At 40.9% G+C, this 17,379-nt stretch overlaps 1 protein-coding gene across 5 annotated transcripts in view; it reads right to left on the bottom strand.

The window, feature by feature from the left end:
• Positions 1-7,195: 7,195 nt before the first annotated feature.
• Positions 7,196-17,379, bottom strand: part of sd (TEA domain transcription factor 1 homolog scalloped) — a 385,386-nt gene continuing 375,202 nt past the window's right edge. For 4 of the 5 annotated variants that reach the window (XM_076212427.1, XM_076212426.1, XM_076212428.1 and 1 more), the window contains 3 exons: positions 14,706-14,750; positions 11,876-12,110; positions 7,196-10,193 (listed from right to left, as the gene is read on the bottom strand). In XM_076212427.1, coding sequence (XP_076068542.1) covers positions 10,080-10,193; positions 11,876-12,110; positions 14,706-14,750 — 394 coding nt within the window. In that variant the 3' untranslated portion in view covers positions 7,196-10,079. The remainder of the gene's footprint in view (positions 10,194-11,875; positions 12,111-14,705; positions 14,751-17,379) is intronic. The other variant, XM_076212429.1, reaches the window with a different exon arrangement.

The raw sequence follows: 17,379 nt of genomic DNA, 5'->3' as shown, positions 1-17,379 counted from the left end.
ATTGTCCTTATGGAAGTACAAGAATTTTCGCTCCCAGCAATGGAATTCGTAACGTCACACCAACCCCTTCTCGTGAGAAATGTAAACAGGCATACGTTGAAAACTTGATAAAAACATCACATTGATATACTCCCTACCCCTAAAATACCACCAAACCACCCCGTCCCACGTTTCCGAAGCAAATCACCCTCATCATCACTACCAAATGGAGCCTATGCTGTCTCTAAAGATGAGGTGCCTGATGTACGAAATATCTAAAGACCCGCCCAGCCCTTTTGGACATCTCAATATCCCCCAGACTCAACTGGATGGTCCCAAGCCCCTACAAATAACACCACCTACCCAAAAAACAAAGACACCACCCTTAACATACACCCTGGACCCCCAAACATTGTTGATGTTACATATCCCTACCCAACATAGGCGTCCGCAGGAGAGGGGGGGTATGGAAAATAAAAAATGCACTTTGTATGGCCAAGTTGGTTTACTAGTTTATGGCTGGATGGACTGACAATTCTATACTGTTTTTTTTAACATAGCAGTCTATCTATTTATAAACCAAGGACTTTTCCCCCTTGCTAGGAAGGTAGCCAAAATCAAAAGGCATATACCCACCTCCAGCCATTTCATTATCATCCACCACCTTTTCCTCCCTCTCATCTTAGCTCCCCATGGATGATGGGCATCTCTATATCCCACCCACTGCCCTGGTAGGGGAGGAAAGAATACTTCCATTGAGTTTTCCCACTCAGGCTGTAAAAGGCAACTAAAATGGGATGGAGGATGGGACTAGGCATCCTGCTCTCTGTAGCCCTAAATGGCAAATTCCTACAAGAAGTCAAGCCATTAACATAGCAGTAGTGTTGAAATATTATACCAAGACCTTGCCTTGAAATACTTATATAACTTGCCCATACAAGGGAGGTAGGGTATGCGTACCAATGGAGACGCACTTGCCCTATGCAGACGCATTTGACACAAAAAAACTTCTACCTGCCAATGGTGAATAGATAGGAGCCTAATTATAGGCACAAAAAAATCACATTATGAAGGGATAGTTAAGTGATTTTTTGAGCATATAACTATGCTCCTATCTATTCACCATCGGCAGGTAGAAGTTTTTTTTGTGTCAAATGCGTCTGCATAGGCAAGTGCATCTCCATTGGTACACACGAGCCAAAGTCAAAAAGCATAATTCCACTCCCACCTATTCCACCCCCATTCACCACCCCTCCCTCCCTCTCATCTTGGCTCCTCATGGGTAACAGGTCATCTTTGCATCTTGCCCATCACCCTAGGTCAGAAGCAATGCAGTAAGATACCACACATCCACAGCAAGGTTGTTTCATTTAATTGGCAATGCAACCCTCCCTCTCTGTCCTCTCATTCAGTAACATTGAAGACAGGGAGAAATCCCTTCAGGCTGCATCAAAATATTCACACATAACCACTCCCTAAACACTCTATCCACCACGGACTCCCTTCCATGTATCACAGTATCATCCATACACATTCTCCACTAATCTGTATCTTCTGCCTTCTCCCTTCCTTCCTTAACAGACATGACCCTCTTGCTCAATGCCCCTTTTACCCCATCCATCTCATCCTTGGTCATCCCCTCCTGCTCACTTTATCCACCTCTGCCTTCCATGTTTTTTTTACTAATCTTCCTTAACTCATTCTTTCCATGTGTTCAAACCATCCCAATACTTTTTCATCAACCCTATCTCCCAACTCCTTTTCCATGTTGGGAAAAAGGATTGTGGTACTCCCCAAGGTAGGCGTAGCTCCTCTTGGGGATCGGTGCCACCTGCGTAGAGCTGATGGCCAGCTCTAAAAACAATTACAGGCTGCACAAATACAACACCTACAGACCATTTACACCATGAAACAAAAGTCCTCAAAGTCAAGGACCACCTCGACATGAGAGGCACACAAACACTTGCCGCAGCCACCACAAACACATCACACCCGCTACACTACATAGCAGAACACCCACACACACCAAGAAACATTAAAACAACACCCAAAGACCTTTATCACGCACAGATACTCTCTTCTCTTCCTCCACAACCACCAAATACCAGCCTCCGGAAACATATTCATAATCATATCACTCACCGCTCCATTAACACACTGAAAGACAACACACTGCTGCATGCCAGACCCCCTGATATCCACCCTTCTGAATCCTCTCTCCCACAAAAGGACAGAGTCCACTTGGCCAGACTGCGGTGCGGTCACCACCCAGCACTTCTAAGCTACCAGAAGAGGCTGGATGACCGCGTTGTGAACAGCTGCCCAGGATGTAACACTTCACCCCATACCATACAACACATAATGGAAGACTGCATTATACACAATCATGCACACAAACAACACAACATACGCTCTATAAAGGATTTGTGGGAAAACCCAGTTTCGGCTATGGCATTCCTTGGGGAGACGGGACTGCTCGGACAGACAGTCTAGGGAACGACAACAACAACAACAACTCCTTTTCCAGGTCCTGGAGCCGCAGCGTCTATGTCGTGGGACCACCCCCCAACCCCAAGAGTTGGGGGCCAAACGGCGGCAACCAGCCCTGGCACGGGACTGCTCAGACAGACAGTCTAGGGAACGACAACAACAACTCCTTTTCCACACATGATCTCCTCCTCACCTCCTTCTCATTCTGTCCAACCTTGTAACTCCTAACCATATTTCTTAAATGTTTCACCTCAAACATATTTAAACCCTTCCTCACTTATATATATTCCATGTCTTTGTCCCATACAGTACTGTCGACACAATCACCCCTTCATACAATCTCATCTTAGCATCCATTCCCAAATGTCTATTTCTCATTATGCTTTTTAATCCCCCAAGGGACTTATTTGCTTCTTTCAACCTACAACCTACTTCCACCTCCACTCCTCCCTTTCCTGCCACATGTGACTCCAAGTATCTAAAGTTATCCACTTCCTCCAGCCTCTTTCCTTCAATATTCACTTTCAAATTGCTGCTATCCTCTCCCCTTGTACATCTCATCACCTTACTTTTACCCACATTTACCTTTAATTTTCTCCTCTCTCACATCTCCCCAAACTCCATCACTAACTTCCTTAATCCCCCTTCTGATCATGCCACTAGCAGTGTCACCAGCAAACAACAACTGGCTTACCTCCCACTTTTCTCAATTTTCTTTAACCATCTCCAATCCCCTTACATGTACCTCCCCATCCATGCACATGTTGAACAGCCATGGCGACATGACACATCCCTGGTGAAGTCCTACCTTTACCTCAAACACTCATTTTCTCCATTTCTAATTCTAACACAAGTTCTATTACTCTCATAAAAACTCTTGACTGGTCTTAAAAGTTTTGCTTCAATCCCATATATCTGCAAATCCTTCCATAGTGCCTTCCTGTCTACCCTGTCATAAGCCTTTCCCAGATCCAGCCATAAAGACCCAAAAAACATCCTTTTGCCTTTGTTGAAGCTTTCTCATATGTATTACCACAAAAATTGTATCCATGCAACCCCTACCTTTCCTAAATTCACTCTGTTCCGCTCCTAATCCTCTCAATCAAAACCCTCCCATGAGCCTTCCCAACTACACTTAACAAACCGATCTCTCTGAAACTCCTGCACTCACATTTGTCCCCTTTTCCCTTGTAAAGCAGAACTATACAGGCAATCCTCCAGCCAGTCCACCATCACTGTACTTTCCCTTTTTTATACACTTCGCATGACACCCATCTAACCCTGCCTTACCTGCTCCCATAATTTTTATTAACTGCTTTCATCCCATCTTTTCTTATTTCACCCCCATTTTCCTCATCCATCACTGTCATTTTCGTAATGCTTCCCACTGTTCCCTCCACATAGTAGGAAATGTATATTCATAAACTCTGGGAGCAAAATTCCATCATCAACATTTCCCAGAGGAACTTTTAGTGTCTATTCATATTGTCACATAATGAATCTCCATTTCATTTGCAAAAAACATAAACAATAAAATGAAAAAAATCAGTATACATAAAAAAATATTTCTCTCTAAACCTTCCAACCTCCTACTCCGGAAATGAGTCATCACCGGAAACACTAACTCCCGGGGACACATCTGACTCAGACTCAGAGAATCTTTACGAAATATTACCAAGAGAATCTTTACGAAATAACGCTAAGAGAATCTTTACGAAATATTGCCAAGAGAATCTATATACATAAAAACGGAATTACGGAATTCTGACAAAAGAATCTTTACGAAATATTAATGAGAAAATATTTACGAAATATTGCCAAGAGAATCTTTACCAAATGTTAACAAGAGAATCTTTACGAAATATTACCAAGAGAATCTTTACAAAATATTGAAATATTGCTAAGAGAATCTTTACGAAATATTGCCAAGAGAATCTCCACTCCACTAACATAAAAAAATATTTCTCTAATACGTTAATAATATTACCATGTAAAAAGAAAGTGTTGCTAACAAGAAAAAGAGAATCTTTACGGAATTCTGACAAAAGAATCTTTACGAAATATTAATGAGAAAATATATACGAAATATTGCCAAGAGAATCTTTACCAAATGTTAACAAGAGAATCTTTACGAAATATTACCAAGAGAATCTTTACGAAATATTGCTAAGAGAATCTTTACGAAATATTGCCAAGTGAAGCGAAGCAAGCTACGCCGTAGGCCAAGCACACCTGGCGAAGCCAGGTCCGGGTGCTTGTTATGTATAAAAAATAATAATGAATAGAGATAAATAACAATAAAAACACACATACATATTCCAAAAGGTCCTTTCCTCTTTATAAGGTAGAGGTTACCAAGTCAAACTACACACCCACCCACATCTATCCAAAAACCCATTCATTGTCTGTGAACATGAGTATGAACTCTTAATAATTCTCATGTTCTTCATTTGTTTAACATAACTCAATCTTTAGCTTTGGACCTCCACTGTAGAAGACTTACAGCTCCAAGGTATCCAACCACTACCATCACATCTTAAGTGGCATGATCCAATACAATACTGTACATACATACATATACCAAGGCTTTTTCCCCCTTACAAGGGAGGTAGCCAAAAAGGAAAAGGTATAAAAACATTCCCACCCATTCCATCCCTGAATACACTCCACACCCCTCCACCCTCCCTCTCATCTTAGCACCTCCTGGATGACGGGTCGTCCCTGCACCTTGTCCACTGCCCTGGGTCAGGAGCAGTGTCGCAAGACACAGCACATCCACAGCAAGGCCGCTTCATTTCATTGGCGACCCCCACTCTGCATCCCCCCATTGCATGAAAGGAGAAGACGGGGAGAAACCCTTCGGGCTGCGTCAAATTTTGCTCACACATACTACCTCACCTCTCATCCCCCCGCCCATTCCACCTCATGCATCACAACATCATCCATATACAATCATTCTCCAGTCACCCCTGTCTTCTGTCCTCTCCCGTCCTTCCTCAACAGACATTCCCCTCTTCCCCAAAGCCACCTTCACCCCATCCATCCACCTCATCCTAGAACGTCCCCTCATGTTCACTCCCTCCACATCTGCCTTCCATACCTCTTTTACTAGCCTTTCTTCACTCATTCTTTCCATGTGTCCAAACCATCCTATTACTCTTTCATCAACCCTATCTCCCAACTCCCTTTCCACCCCTGTTCTCCTCCTCACCTCCTCATTTCTCACTCTATCTAGCCTAGTAACCCCCATCATACTTCTCAGATATGTTCCATGTTTCTGCCCCATACAGTGCTGTTGGCAAAATCACTCCTTCATACAGTCTCCTCTTAGCATCCATTCCCAAATGTCTATTCCTCATTACACTCTTTAATCCACCAAGGCATTTACTTGCTTCTCTCAATCTACATTCTACCTCCACCTTTTCCTGCCACATTTGCACCCAAGTATCTAAAACTATCCACTTCCTCCAGTCGCTCTCCCTTAATGCTCACTTCCAGTCTACTGCCACTTTCACCCCTTGTACATCTCATCACCTTACTTTTACCCACATTTATCTTTAGCTTTCTTCTATCACATACTCTCCCAAACTCTGTCACCAACTTCCTCAATCCCTCCTCTGATCCTGCCACAAGCGCAGTGTCGTCCGCAAACAACAGCTGGCTCACCTCACACTTTTCTCCATTTTCTTTAATCATCTCCAATCCCTGACCCACTACCCTTGCATTTACCTCTCGCACTACCCCATCCATGTACAAGTTGAACAGCCAGGGCGACATAACGCATCCTTGACTAAGTCCCACCTTTACCTCGAACCATTCACTCTCTCCATTTCTAATCCTGACACAAGCTCTACTACTCTCATAAAAACTCTTGACAGCTCCCAAAAGCTTTCCTCCTATCCCGTATATCTGCATAACCTCCCACAGTGCCTTTTTGTCTACCCTATCATAAGCCTTTTCCAGATCCATAAAAGCCCAAAAAACATCCTTCCCCTTTCCTATAGCTTTCTCACATATCTGTCTTACCACAAAGATCTGATCTACACAACCTCTACCCGTCCTAAATCCACACTGTTCCTCACCAATTACTCCCTCTGTTCCTCTCCTAATCCTCTCAATCAAGATCCTCCCATAAGCCTTCCCAACTACACTTAACAAGCTAATCCCTCTGAAACTACTACATTCACACTTGTCCCCTTCTCCCTTGTAAAGAGGAACTATACAAGCACTCCTCCAGTCCTCCGGCACTCTACCCTCTCTCCAGCAAACATTAAATCACCTCACCAGCCAGTCAACCATCACTGTACCTCCTTTTTTTAGACATTCTGCATGGCATCCATCCAGACCAGGTGCCTTACCTGCTTTCATCATCTTAATAACTGCCTTCACTTCATCCTTCTTTATTTCTCCTCCATTTTCCTCACTCATCAAGGTCATTTTCTTAGCATTTCCCACTACAGCTATCTTTCCCTTCCTATCCTCCTTCACATTTAGCAACTCCCTAAAATATTCTGCCCATCTTCCCCTTACTGCCTTCTCTTCTATTATCATCTCTCCATCTGCACCTTTTACCTTTTCTTCTCTACTTGATTCGCCTCCTTTTTCTCTCTTAATTTCTTTCCAAAACATCTTTTTATTACTTTCAAAATTTTCTGTCATACTCTTACCCCATTTCAATACAAGAATCATAAAAATATTGTTCATAAGGCGGAAAGTAAAACAAGACTTTTCACGTAAAAATGTCTATTTATACAACTGTACAAAATTGGTATTTTATCCAGTCTACCACATTCAGATGGGCAAAAACTTTTTGCCAATGTTTCTCAAACATTCACAGACTCAAAACTCACAAGTGTTTACTACATCAAAATCCAGACTCAAGCTGCAGCTGTTGCCTGATGGAACTTATCGCGGCTCGATGCACCTTCGCCTTGCCATTGCCTGCTGGCAACACTTCCATCCTTCAGCAAATATCAATTACACTTTTCTCTCATTTAATATCTAATGTTTTTAAATAATTTAAGTTAATTTTAAAAGTTTGTTTTTGCAGTTGCTACAAGGAAGGTTAGGTAGAGCTGTGCCAGTCGTGCCTTAAAGTGGCAACAGTGGCACGTGGGCACAAGCAGCTGCAGGTGGGATGGTCGCTCAGTCAAGCTAAGAACGCTTGGGGCAGGATTGGTTGGTGGGAGTCTGCTGACGTTTGAGGTCAACGCATTTGGTGGATTGTGATGCTGAGATGAAGTCTGATAGTCAAGAAGGCTTTGAATTCATGCAAATGCCCCAATGACAGCCTTTTGGATGGCTTAGCTATAAATAAGATGCTGGAGCCCTACATGACATTACAGGCCCCGTAAAGAAAGAAAATGAATTATGGGGTTAGGCAGCAAGAAATACAAAAATTCTAGATGGGGGGAACAGGGGAAAGAATTTTGACAAGGGTTCCACGTGCTATTCATATTGCCTGATCAATTAGTGGTGGAAAGATATGTTAAGATGTCAGTTGAGGCAGAAAGTGTGGGTTGGGGGCTGATGCAATAAGGAGGTAGATGCCTGGATTTCCCGGCCTCACTCAACTATGTACTCAACATGGGAACACAAACAGTTGATGCCCACTCCCTGTGTAAAACAACAAGTGTGGTTAGTCTGCTGCAATTTTTGGGAAGTTGTTGAAAGAGTACAAGGTTGCAGCAAAGCCACTGAAGGCACTCTATGTCTGACTGAAAAAACATTTGTTGGAATCAACATGAAATAATGCAGTACGGAGAACACAGTCTAATCTTCATCTAAAAAATACGGTCATAGCAATGTCTGATCTTCAGATAAATTCTTGATGCAAGTAATACCCACTTGCTTTCTTCCATTCCTTCAGGGGTCAGATATGCGTCAACATGGCCTTCCACATGTTAAAGAAAAAGGACGAAGAAAAAGTTTAGATCATCATCTTGGCACTTAAAACAGTTGAATGAATTGGAACAAAAAGTCTCCTATTCATTGTTGTAGTCGTCATCTTCAACACATCCTGACTTTTAAAGCCTTTGGGTCAAAAACATCTGAGATCACAAAAAATTCTAATTAACAGCAACAATAAGGAATCGGGGGGAAAAATGATAAGTCTACCGGTATACACAGGTGTTGAGAGTAACAAGTCACTTAACACAGTTAACCCATTTCTCACACACCTTATGTAGTCTAAAACTAGACTATTGAATGATCTTAAAACTGACAGGCCTACAACTACTAAAGGTTGAAGAAGAAAAAACAAAAAAATAAAGAAATAAAATAAAATAAAGAATAATAGAAGCAGTATGTGTAGAACAATCAATGATAATGACAAAAATAAGCTGCATATGGGTAATAACAGCCTTTTATGAGGGGATTTGTACAAAGTAAGGGAAATGGGTTCAGTACTAATAACTGTGAAAGACGCTGTCATTAAAATGCTGCCTTCAGGGTGAATGCATGATTGCTGTCAACAGAGCTGCACAAGTAGTTTCAAACCCTCTGCACAAGTCTTTCAGGAAGTAGGTTTAAATTTTACAAAAATATTCAGCTATGTTCACCACAGATATGCTGCATCTATCATAGCTGCTCTGGTACTTTCCTCGAAAACAGTTTAAGTACAGAATACGTAATGCAAGACGTGGCACCAAGAACCACAATCTATGTAAGACTCTGCAAGGTTCAAACAGAGCACCAAGAAAAAACTCCAGCATACAGTGAAATCCAGATATAACAAATACCAGGAAGGAAACTTTTATTAGAATACCATATTGATAGTACACATTCTGGTTAGAAACTAGAGTTATTAATTTGGTTTATTTTGTGTATGATTTATATAGATTCATTATATCCAGATTTACTGTATATATATTCTTTTGAGGCACAGTATGGGGTAAACCCTGGGCAGCACGAGGATTTCTAAGCAACACACTGTCTTCGGGGTCTGTCGTTTGTGTGGTGGATATCTGTCTATTCATTATGCTTCTTGTGTGGAAATAAATAGTTTAAAAAAGAATGACATTGGCCTGGGTTAACTAGTTCAATTTTTGGTGCAAGATCCTTACAGTAGAATATTCCACATCTTTCCAGTATTGCATGTATTATTCTACTTTGTAAACTTGAAATCCTCAACAACTTATAACATAGCCAATGAATAGAGAATTAACAGTTCTTTAATAAATACATTCTGTATAAATTTTCTAGGCATGATCATAATTCACAGGGCTATGGTCACAATTTTGACAACCTTAAAACATTTTCAATAATTTGTCGTCTTCATCACTAATCTGCATTTTACGACAACCACATCTCACTTCTAGTCACAACAAGCAAAACTGGTTAAAGAAATTCCTCTCCACTTGTCTTTGGGTAAAATACAACCCTCGCAGTGTTGCCTCTGTCGTCCTTCACATATCTTTGTCTTGCCAACATTCCTAGAAGTTGGTAATTAATTCCAATACCAAGGTATTCAAAATATTAAACAAAGGAAAGGAAAACAGTTTCATTACAATTACCTTTCATATTTTATTGTACTCCACCAGTAAAGAGCACAAAGATAATTAAGGAAAAATAGGGTAATTTTTGAGATGCTAAAACTGTTTTCCTTTCCATTAATCTTTGACGAGTTTGTAAATGTGGTGCTGGGCTCCATGTTCTGACGTGGAAACCTCAAAAACGTAAGCAATGCACAGCAGCGTTTCTTGAGTGTCTCTGTTTGTAACCACCTGCAACAAAGAGAAAAAGAAAAATTCAGAAATGATGTTTAATGAAAATACATAAACAAAGGGCTTCCTCCCTCTCAAAAGGGAGGTAGCCAAAGTTAAAAGGCATAATCCCACCCCCACCCACTCCACCCCCATTCACCTCCCCTCCATCTTTTCTTAGCTCCTAATGGGGGTTTTGTATACAAGAGGAATATCTGTTAAGCAAGGAGGAGGGAGAGAGCAAACATTTGAAATGAGTGGAGTGTGTATAAATGTTAAATTTTTTAAATTGGGTCTTAACTCTCCAGGACAATATTAGTAATTTTAATACGAAATTACAAGTGTCCGGAACATTTTGGATACTACTGTAGATGGATAGATAGATAGATAGGTATGAGTTGAGAGTAGGGTGTGTATACTTCAACTCTGCCACTTTCCTACATGTATGTAAATTGTAAATAATTATCTTCTTTCAATGATGCATTAACCATAAATTACTTTGTAATATGAAAAAACGATTACAAAAAATATAGCCAATATTAACCCATTTAATGTAGCATATTCTATGTTCATTAATAGTACCTGTAACATTCTTTTGCAGATGTGTCTACCGTATATTGTCATTATTTCAATTCCCACCACTTCATGGTTATATAAATTATTTTTTCTGTTTATCATATCATACACCATAGGTCCTTTTCCCCTTGTAAGGTGAGTGGTTCAATCAGACCACAAGCCCTTCATACATATTAAAGCCTATTTATCATCCTTCCTTCCCAATATTTCACTCCTGCAACATAATAGTCACAAAAGGACCAGTCACCTGTCTTCAAAATTCATCAACACCCTAACCTCCACCTGAGTGTTGCAGTCCTACAGGCCTGACACTTCGTTTCCATATTGGGCCCTAAGATTTCTATCCATTTTGTATACTTTTCCTCTAACTTTTTTCTACATTAGGATAGCTGGCAGATGGTGACCTCTCTTCTCCTCCTATAAGCCAGAGACATAGAAAGAGACCCTAACTAATATATGGATAATAGTCTAACATTTATTTCAAAAGAGATTTTTGGGAGGGATTGAATGACCCTAGTTACTATGGCTGCACTCAGTAAATACACATCAAAAGTTATTCATTGAAAAAGGATAGTTATAGAAAAAACTTGAAAAGGAACAGTTTCCCACACAGAGCGATAAATACATGGAACACATTAGACAACAAAACAGTATGTGCTAACACTATACAAGATTTTAAGATAAAACTTGATGCGGAGAGATACAAAGACGGGTCACCACGAGCATAGCTCCCCTCCCGTATATTACAACTAGGTAAATACAACTAGGTAAAATGTATATTTGGGCAAAAGACCTTTTGGAATTTTACACAACCACATGTTGTCAAATTAGGTCTGCTTTCTCACTATCTAGTTGGATGATAGAAGTTGTTGCCAACAGCTATCCTTACATGAAAAAGTGGTGGAAAAACCAAATAAGTATTATGTAAAGAACTTGGGTTTAGTCTGGAGTCAAGTGTCAGTGCCTTCTAGCTGGTAGGGAGATGGTCTTCTCGGACATCCATCCCACATGAGCATCATGTGAAGGCACCAATCACAAGTCCATATGTATCCTGCAGACACATAGCAGCACCCACATAATTCATTAATCTAAAACCTTCATAAATACTCTGCTGTACCATTCCTTACCTGTAAAATGGTGAAATTCTCCAAGACGCTATTCATCATGTACTTCTCCGGTAAGTGCTTGAGTTTGTGTATAAAGTTAATCATATACTCGCACATAGGAGAGCGGTGTATGCGATACACAAAGCGGCCATTTTCAAAGCGAGCATATTCTGTTTCCACTTTTTCTACAACCTGCTTCCCAAAAGAGCACACCTTGGTCGAACACGTGATTGTCATGTTGTCAGGGCTTTCATACCTGGAAGAAAAAATATATATATTTACACAAGTTCAAATGTTAATGCATTTATTCAATAACTTAAAAAGTGGTGAGATGGGAGGTGTTTTAATTGTGCATGAAGTGAGTATGCTGCTTTGACTCAGCCTTCCCGTTTACAATGGTGAAAGGTTCTTTGATAAAAATAATTGATGTCTCTGGTTTCATTCAGTCCAGTCCATTGCCCCTGTTATTTCTGTCTTGGGTTTCACTAAATAGAAAATCTGTAGTGGCTGGTAATGTCCTCAGGCCATCCCACAAAAATCTCTAGAAAGAAACTCGACCTTTGTCTGTATTGTACTGGTGTAGCTATTTCTATGTTATTGGCTGAAAGCAGTAGAATTGGAGTAGTAATCAGTTGCCAGCTCTCCATGTGTGAAAAAAAAAGTATGAATTACAGTTGAAGTTGGTGGAGAGACCTAGACCCTATACTGGAGGTGAAGTGTCATCACCTATGCAGACATGACAATAATAACCCAACAGCTACAAATCGGCTGCTAAGATTACCCATGCTTACCTAGACAAACTAAATCAATAGCTTTTAAATAACAGAATGAAGGCTTTTCCCTAGAAATTATCAGCATAACATTGAACCTGAATCACAGGAACATCCAAAAGTGTAATTGAAAGGCCAAACCCTTCCATTTGAAAAGAAGCCCAACATTCTGGGTCTCAGTTTTGATACACACATAACCTTCAGTACAAGCACCAAAGATCTTACAATGGAAAAAATAAGTAAATAAACATAACAAAATCAATCACAAGCACAGGCTTCAGATAACTGAAGAATACTCTAATCATAGTCTATAAATGGTTCTTGAGAACCACACTCAAGTATATCCACATCTTGGTTAACAGCAATCAGGAAAACCTTGGACAATTTACAAACCATACAAAATGAAGCATCAGTATTAATACAAAGATGCATCAAAACCAACCCCAATAAAACACCTGCACACACAAACCAAACTTGTCACCATAGAATATCACATGAAAATTATAAGTATACAGTCCTATGCAAAAGAGCCCCAACCCTGCTCACTCATCTCAATACATCACACAAACACAACCAAATGCAACAAAAAAGTACACCAGCAACACACTTCTCCCATCTATCAACACTGGAACAGAGAAGAGAAAGAGGTGATTTTTTTACCATTTTCAGAATTATGAAAGGGATGGAAATTCTCGATAGAGACAACTTATTAAAATGGGGCAGAAGAGAAGCAAGAGGACACGAAAAGAAGCTAAATGACAGTTACAGAAGAGACCTGAAAAAAATAGCTTCTTACATAGAGTGATTGATGTCTGGAACAAACTAAATGGAGAAACAGTGAGTGCCAAAACTATACACGATTTTAAGAATAAACTGGATCCGGAAAGATACGAAAACGGGTCACTATGAGCATAGCTATCCCGTAAAATACAACTAGGTATATACATCTACAACAACCTACCACCTGTGTCACACAACACATCCACACACAATGTAAGAAAAAAGAGAAAAAAATATAAAGATTACAAAACAAGCACTCCAAGACTGACCACCAAACACACTACTCCATCAATCCCGTCTTGACATTAACTTCACAGAACAATCCCTCCCACGAGAACCAAGACCTACACTTACCATCCAACAATAAGAAAACAGTAACGGAATCGGCCTGGCTACAGAAACAAACTATCCAAGATGCAACCATTACACAGAAGTCAGAGAAGACCTTATCTTATATGACCCATCCAAGCCATATCCAGACAACAGCACAATAATTTTTCCCTATTAGATTTGTGGGCCACTCTGTCGAGTGTTGGCAGTTACCTGGTAGCCATGTGTCTCCTACAAGAGACCTGGAGCAACAGACTGATAGATCATTGACTGGAAACTTGCAGCCTCACAGTGGCTGGCAACAGTCCTCAAGCCCTCCCATAGATCATGAATACTTGTCTGTGTTGTATCAATGCGAGACTTATTATGTCACCAGCTGTAGGTAGAAAGAGGGGAACAGGGGCTGTTTGTCAGCTCTCCATATGTGAAAAGTGGAAGTAATTGAGCCGAAATTGAGAAAGATCTTCAGCACATTCCAGAAACAGTGTCTGCACCTCCAGAGGGAGATATGGGGTTGACAGGTTTTGAAAATGGGCAAGAGATAGATGCTTCTATCTGTTCTTCATCTTCTAGCATCACCACCATAAGCAGGTATTCTTTACTGAGTGACTCATGGGCTGAACTGTGCTTGTAGCTAGTTTCCTGGGGACTGGGGGTCTCCTGTGAGAACTGGAGCATTGGTGTGAATAACTGGGAAAATTCTGTTCATCCAAATATGCTACAAGACTTTTATATAAATTGTGGATACATTTCAGTACATCTTATTTGCTGAAACATCAGAAAAATCAAAGAAAAAGAAAATAAAAGAAAATAAAAAAAAATAAAAAAATAAAAATCCTGTATGTTTCATTATCATCCCAAAGCTAATGTTTCACTAAATAACCTGACATAAAAAATAAATAAGTAGATAAATAAAAGCAGAAGAGAGCAATGCAGCAAGATGTGCCGTGTCTTGCTGCATTGTTTCTGACCTGAGCAGTGGGTGGGAGACGGGAGTGCTCTTCATCCATGAGGAGCTAAGATAAAAGGGGAAACAAATGGGTGACAGATGGGATGGGTGCATGCCTTGGCTGGATACTTTTCTTAAAAGGGGGATGAAGCCTCCACTATATAGATAGAATAGAAGGGAGGAATGTTGAATCCCTGCCACCCATCTTCACAATATGTCAACACCCTCACCTCTGTCTTACGTGCACCCCTGAGGGGTTAACAATCTTTGGGCTTGGCCCAAGGTCTCTATCAACTTCAACTATTTCTTCCTCTTTTTATGTAAGGAGATATGACAACCAGTTACTGCTTCCCTCTCCCTACTACTGTCAACTAGTGACACTGAAACTGTCCTAAACTAACAAAACAAAGAGAACTGTATCTTTCCAGAGAGATCAATGAGAAGGCCCAAGGACCACTACTGGCTACTGTGGGGCTGTAGGTTTCCAGTTAATGACACTCAAGGCAACTATATTAAAAAAGCTGAATAGTTATTGATCTCAATTATATGCAGCAGAACTTTGGGAGGAAAGTCAATGTAGTGGCATTGGGAGACTAAATACCAGAGTAGGGGATGAATCAATAAATGGAGTTGTTGGGAAGTGTGGAGTGCCAGGTAAAAATCATAGTGGGGAGTTAATGGTGTAGATGTGTTTAGAGAGTTGATATGTAACACAGTGTTTAGGAAGAAAGTCAAGCAAAAGTACATATGGGAGAGGCTGGTAGATGGAAGGGTGGTTGATAAGGCATTAATGGACTATGTAGTGGTATCCTGGTAAAAGAGTAGGAAGAGTTCTTAGGGGAGAGAGTGGGGGAATATTAGATAACTTTTTGGTGGAAGGTAAGTTGAGAGTGGAGGATAGGTGTACAGAGAGGAAAAGGGCAGAAGGTAGAAAGGTGCTTAGAGCAAACTGTTTAAATGAGAAGGAGAAAAAGCAGAACAAGAAGCTGAGAGAAGTGTGTGCGGTGGTGAAGGATAGAGTACAAGTAGGTGTGGAAGAGGAATGGGGCATTTCAAGGAGGAAGTGACAAGGTGTGCAAAGATGGTATGTGGAACAAGGAGGATGGGAGGGAATAGAAAAAGAATAGTGAGTGGTGGGATGATGAAGTGAAAATGGTAGAAGAGAAGCAAGCATTCAGGGGCTAGTTGCAAAGTAGGGTGAGAGAAAAATATGAAAGGTATAAAGAAAAAAGAAGAGAAGCAACAAAAGATATAAGAGACAAAAAGAAGAGCAGATGTAAAATGAGGAAAAGTATGACAGAAAATTTTGAAAGCAATAAAAAGACATTTTGGAAGAAAATTGTGAGAAGAAGGGGAGGCGAGTCATGTAAAGAAGAAAAGGTAAAAGGCACAGATGGACGGATCTTAATGGAAGAGGTGGCAAGGGGGAGATGGATAGAGTAATTCAGAGAGCTGTTGAATGTGGAGGAGGATAGGGAGCGATTGGGAGGTGCTACAAAAGTGACAGTGATGGGAGAGGAAAATGGAGGAGAAATAAAAGATGAGGTGCAAGTATCTCTGAAAATTATGAGAACAAGTAAGGCATCTGGGTTAGATGGATGCCAAGTAGTGTCTCAAAGAAGGCAGTACAGTAATAGTGGACTGGCTAGTGAGGAGCTAAGATGAGAGGAGAAAAAGGGTGGTAGATAGGAGTGGAATGGGTGGGAGGAGGTATGTGCCTTTGACTTAGCTACCTCCCTTATAAGAGGGAAAAAACTCCTGTTATATAGACAGAACTTAGAGATAGCATGAATTGTACACTGTCTCAAGACATCTGACATCAGGAAGTATCTCATGCAAGATCTGCAACAACTTCTATTACTTCCATTTTCATTCCCCTGCTTTTATTTTCTCCCTTATTAAGCCCCTTTTCTTTTCTTTTCTTTTTTCTTATTATTATTATTATTATTTTTTAACATTTACATACATACATACATATACCAAGGCTTTTTCCCCCTTACAAGGGAGGTAGCCAAAAAGGGAAAGGCATAAAATCATTTCCACCCATTCCATCCCTGAATACACTCCACACCCCTCCACCCTTCCTTTTATCTGAGCACCTCCCGGATGACGGGTCATCCCTGCACCTTGTCCACTGCCCTGGCTCAGAAGCAGTGTCGCAAGACACAGCACATCCACAGCAAGGCCGCTTCATTAAATCGGCGACCCCCCCCTCTCCGTCCCCCCATTGCATAAAGGAGAGGACGGGGAGAAATCCCTTCGGGCTGCATCAAATTTTGCTCACACATACTACCTCACCCCCCACCCCCCCACCCATTCCACCTCATGCAATCACAACATCATCCATATACAACCATTCTCCATTCACTCCCGTCCTTCCTCAACAGACATTCCCCTCTTCCCCAAAGCCCCCTTCACCCCATCCATCCACCTCATCCTAGGACGTCCCCTCATGTTCACTCCCTCCACATCTGCCTTACACACCTCTTTTACTAGTCTTTCTTCACTCATTCTTTCCATGTGTCCAAACCATCCTAATATTCTTTCATCAACCCTATCTCCCAGTTCCTTTTCCACCCCACTTCTCTGCCTCACCTCCTCATTTCTCACTCTATCTAGCCTAGTAACCCTCATACTTCTCAGACACCTCATCTCAAACACATTCAAACTCCTTCTCTTATGTTCCATGTTTCTGC

Source organism: Oratosquilla oratoria, chromosome 30 (assembly GCF_046742065.1).
Source record: "Oratosquilla oratoria isolate Oo_2021 chromosome 30, ASM4674206v1, whole genome shotgun sequence".
NCBI lineage: Eukaryota > Metazoa > Arthropoda > Malacostraca > Stomatopoda > Squillidae > Oratosquilla > Oratosquilla oratoria.
The sequence above is the reverse complement of the archived record's forward strand: the minus strand, read 5'-3'. Positions and strand labels throughout refer to the sequence as shown.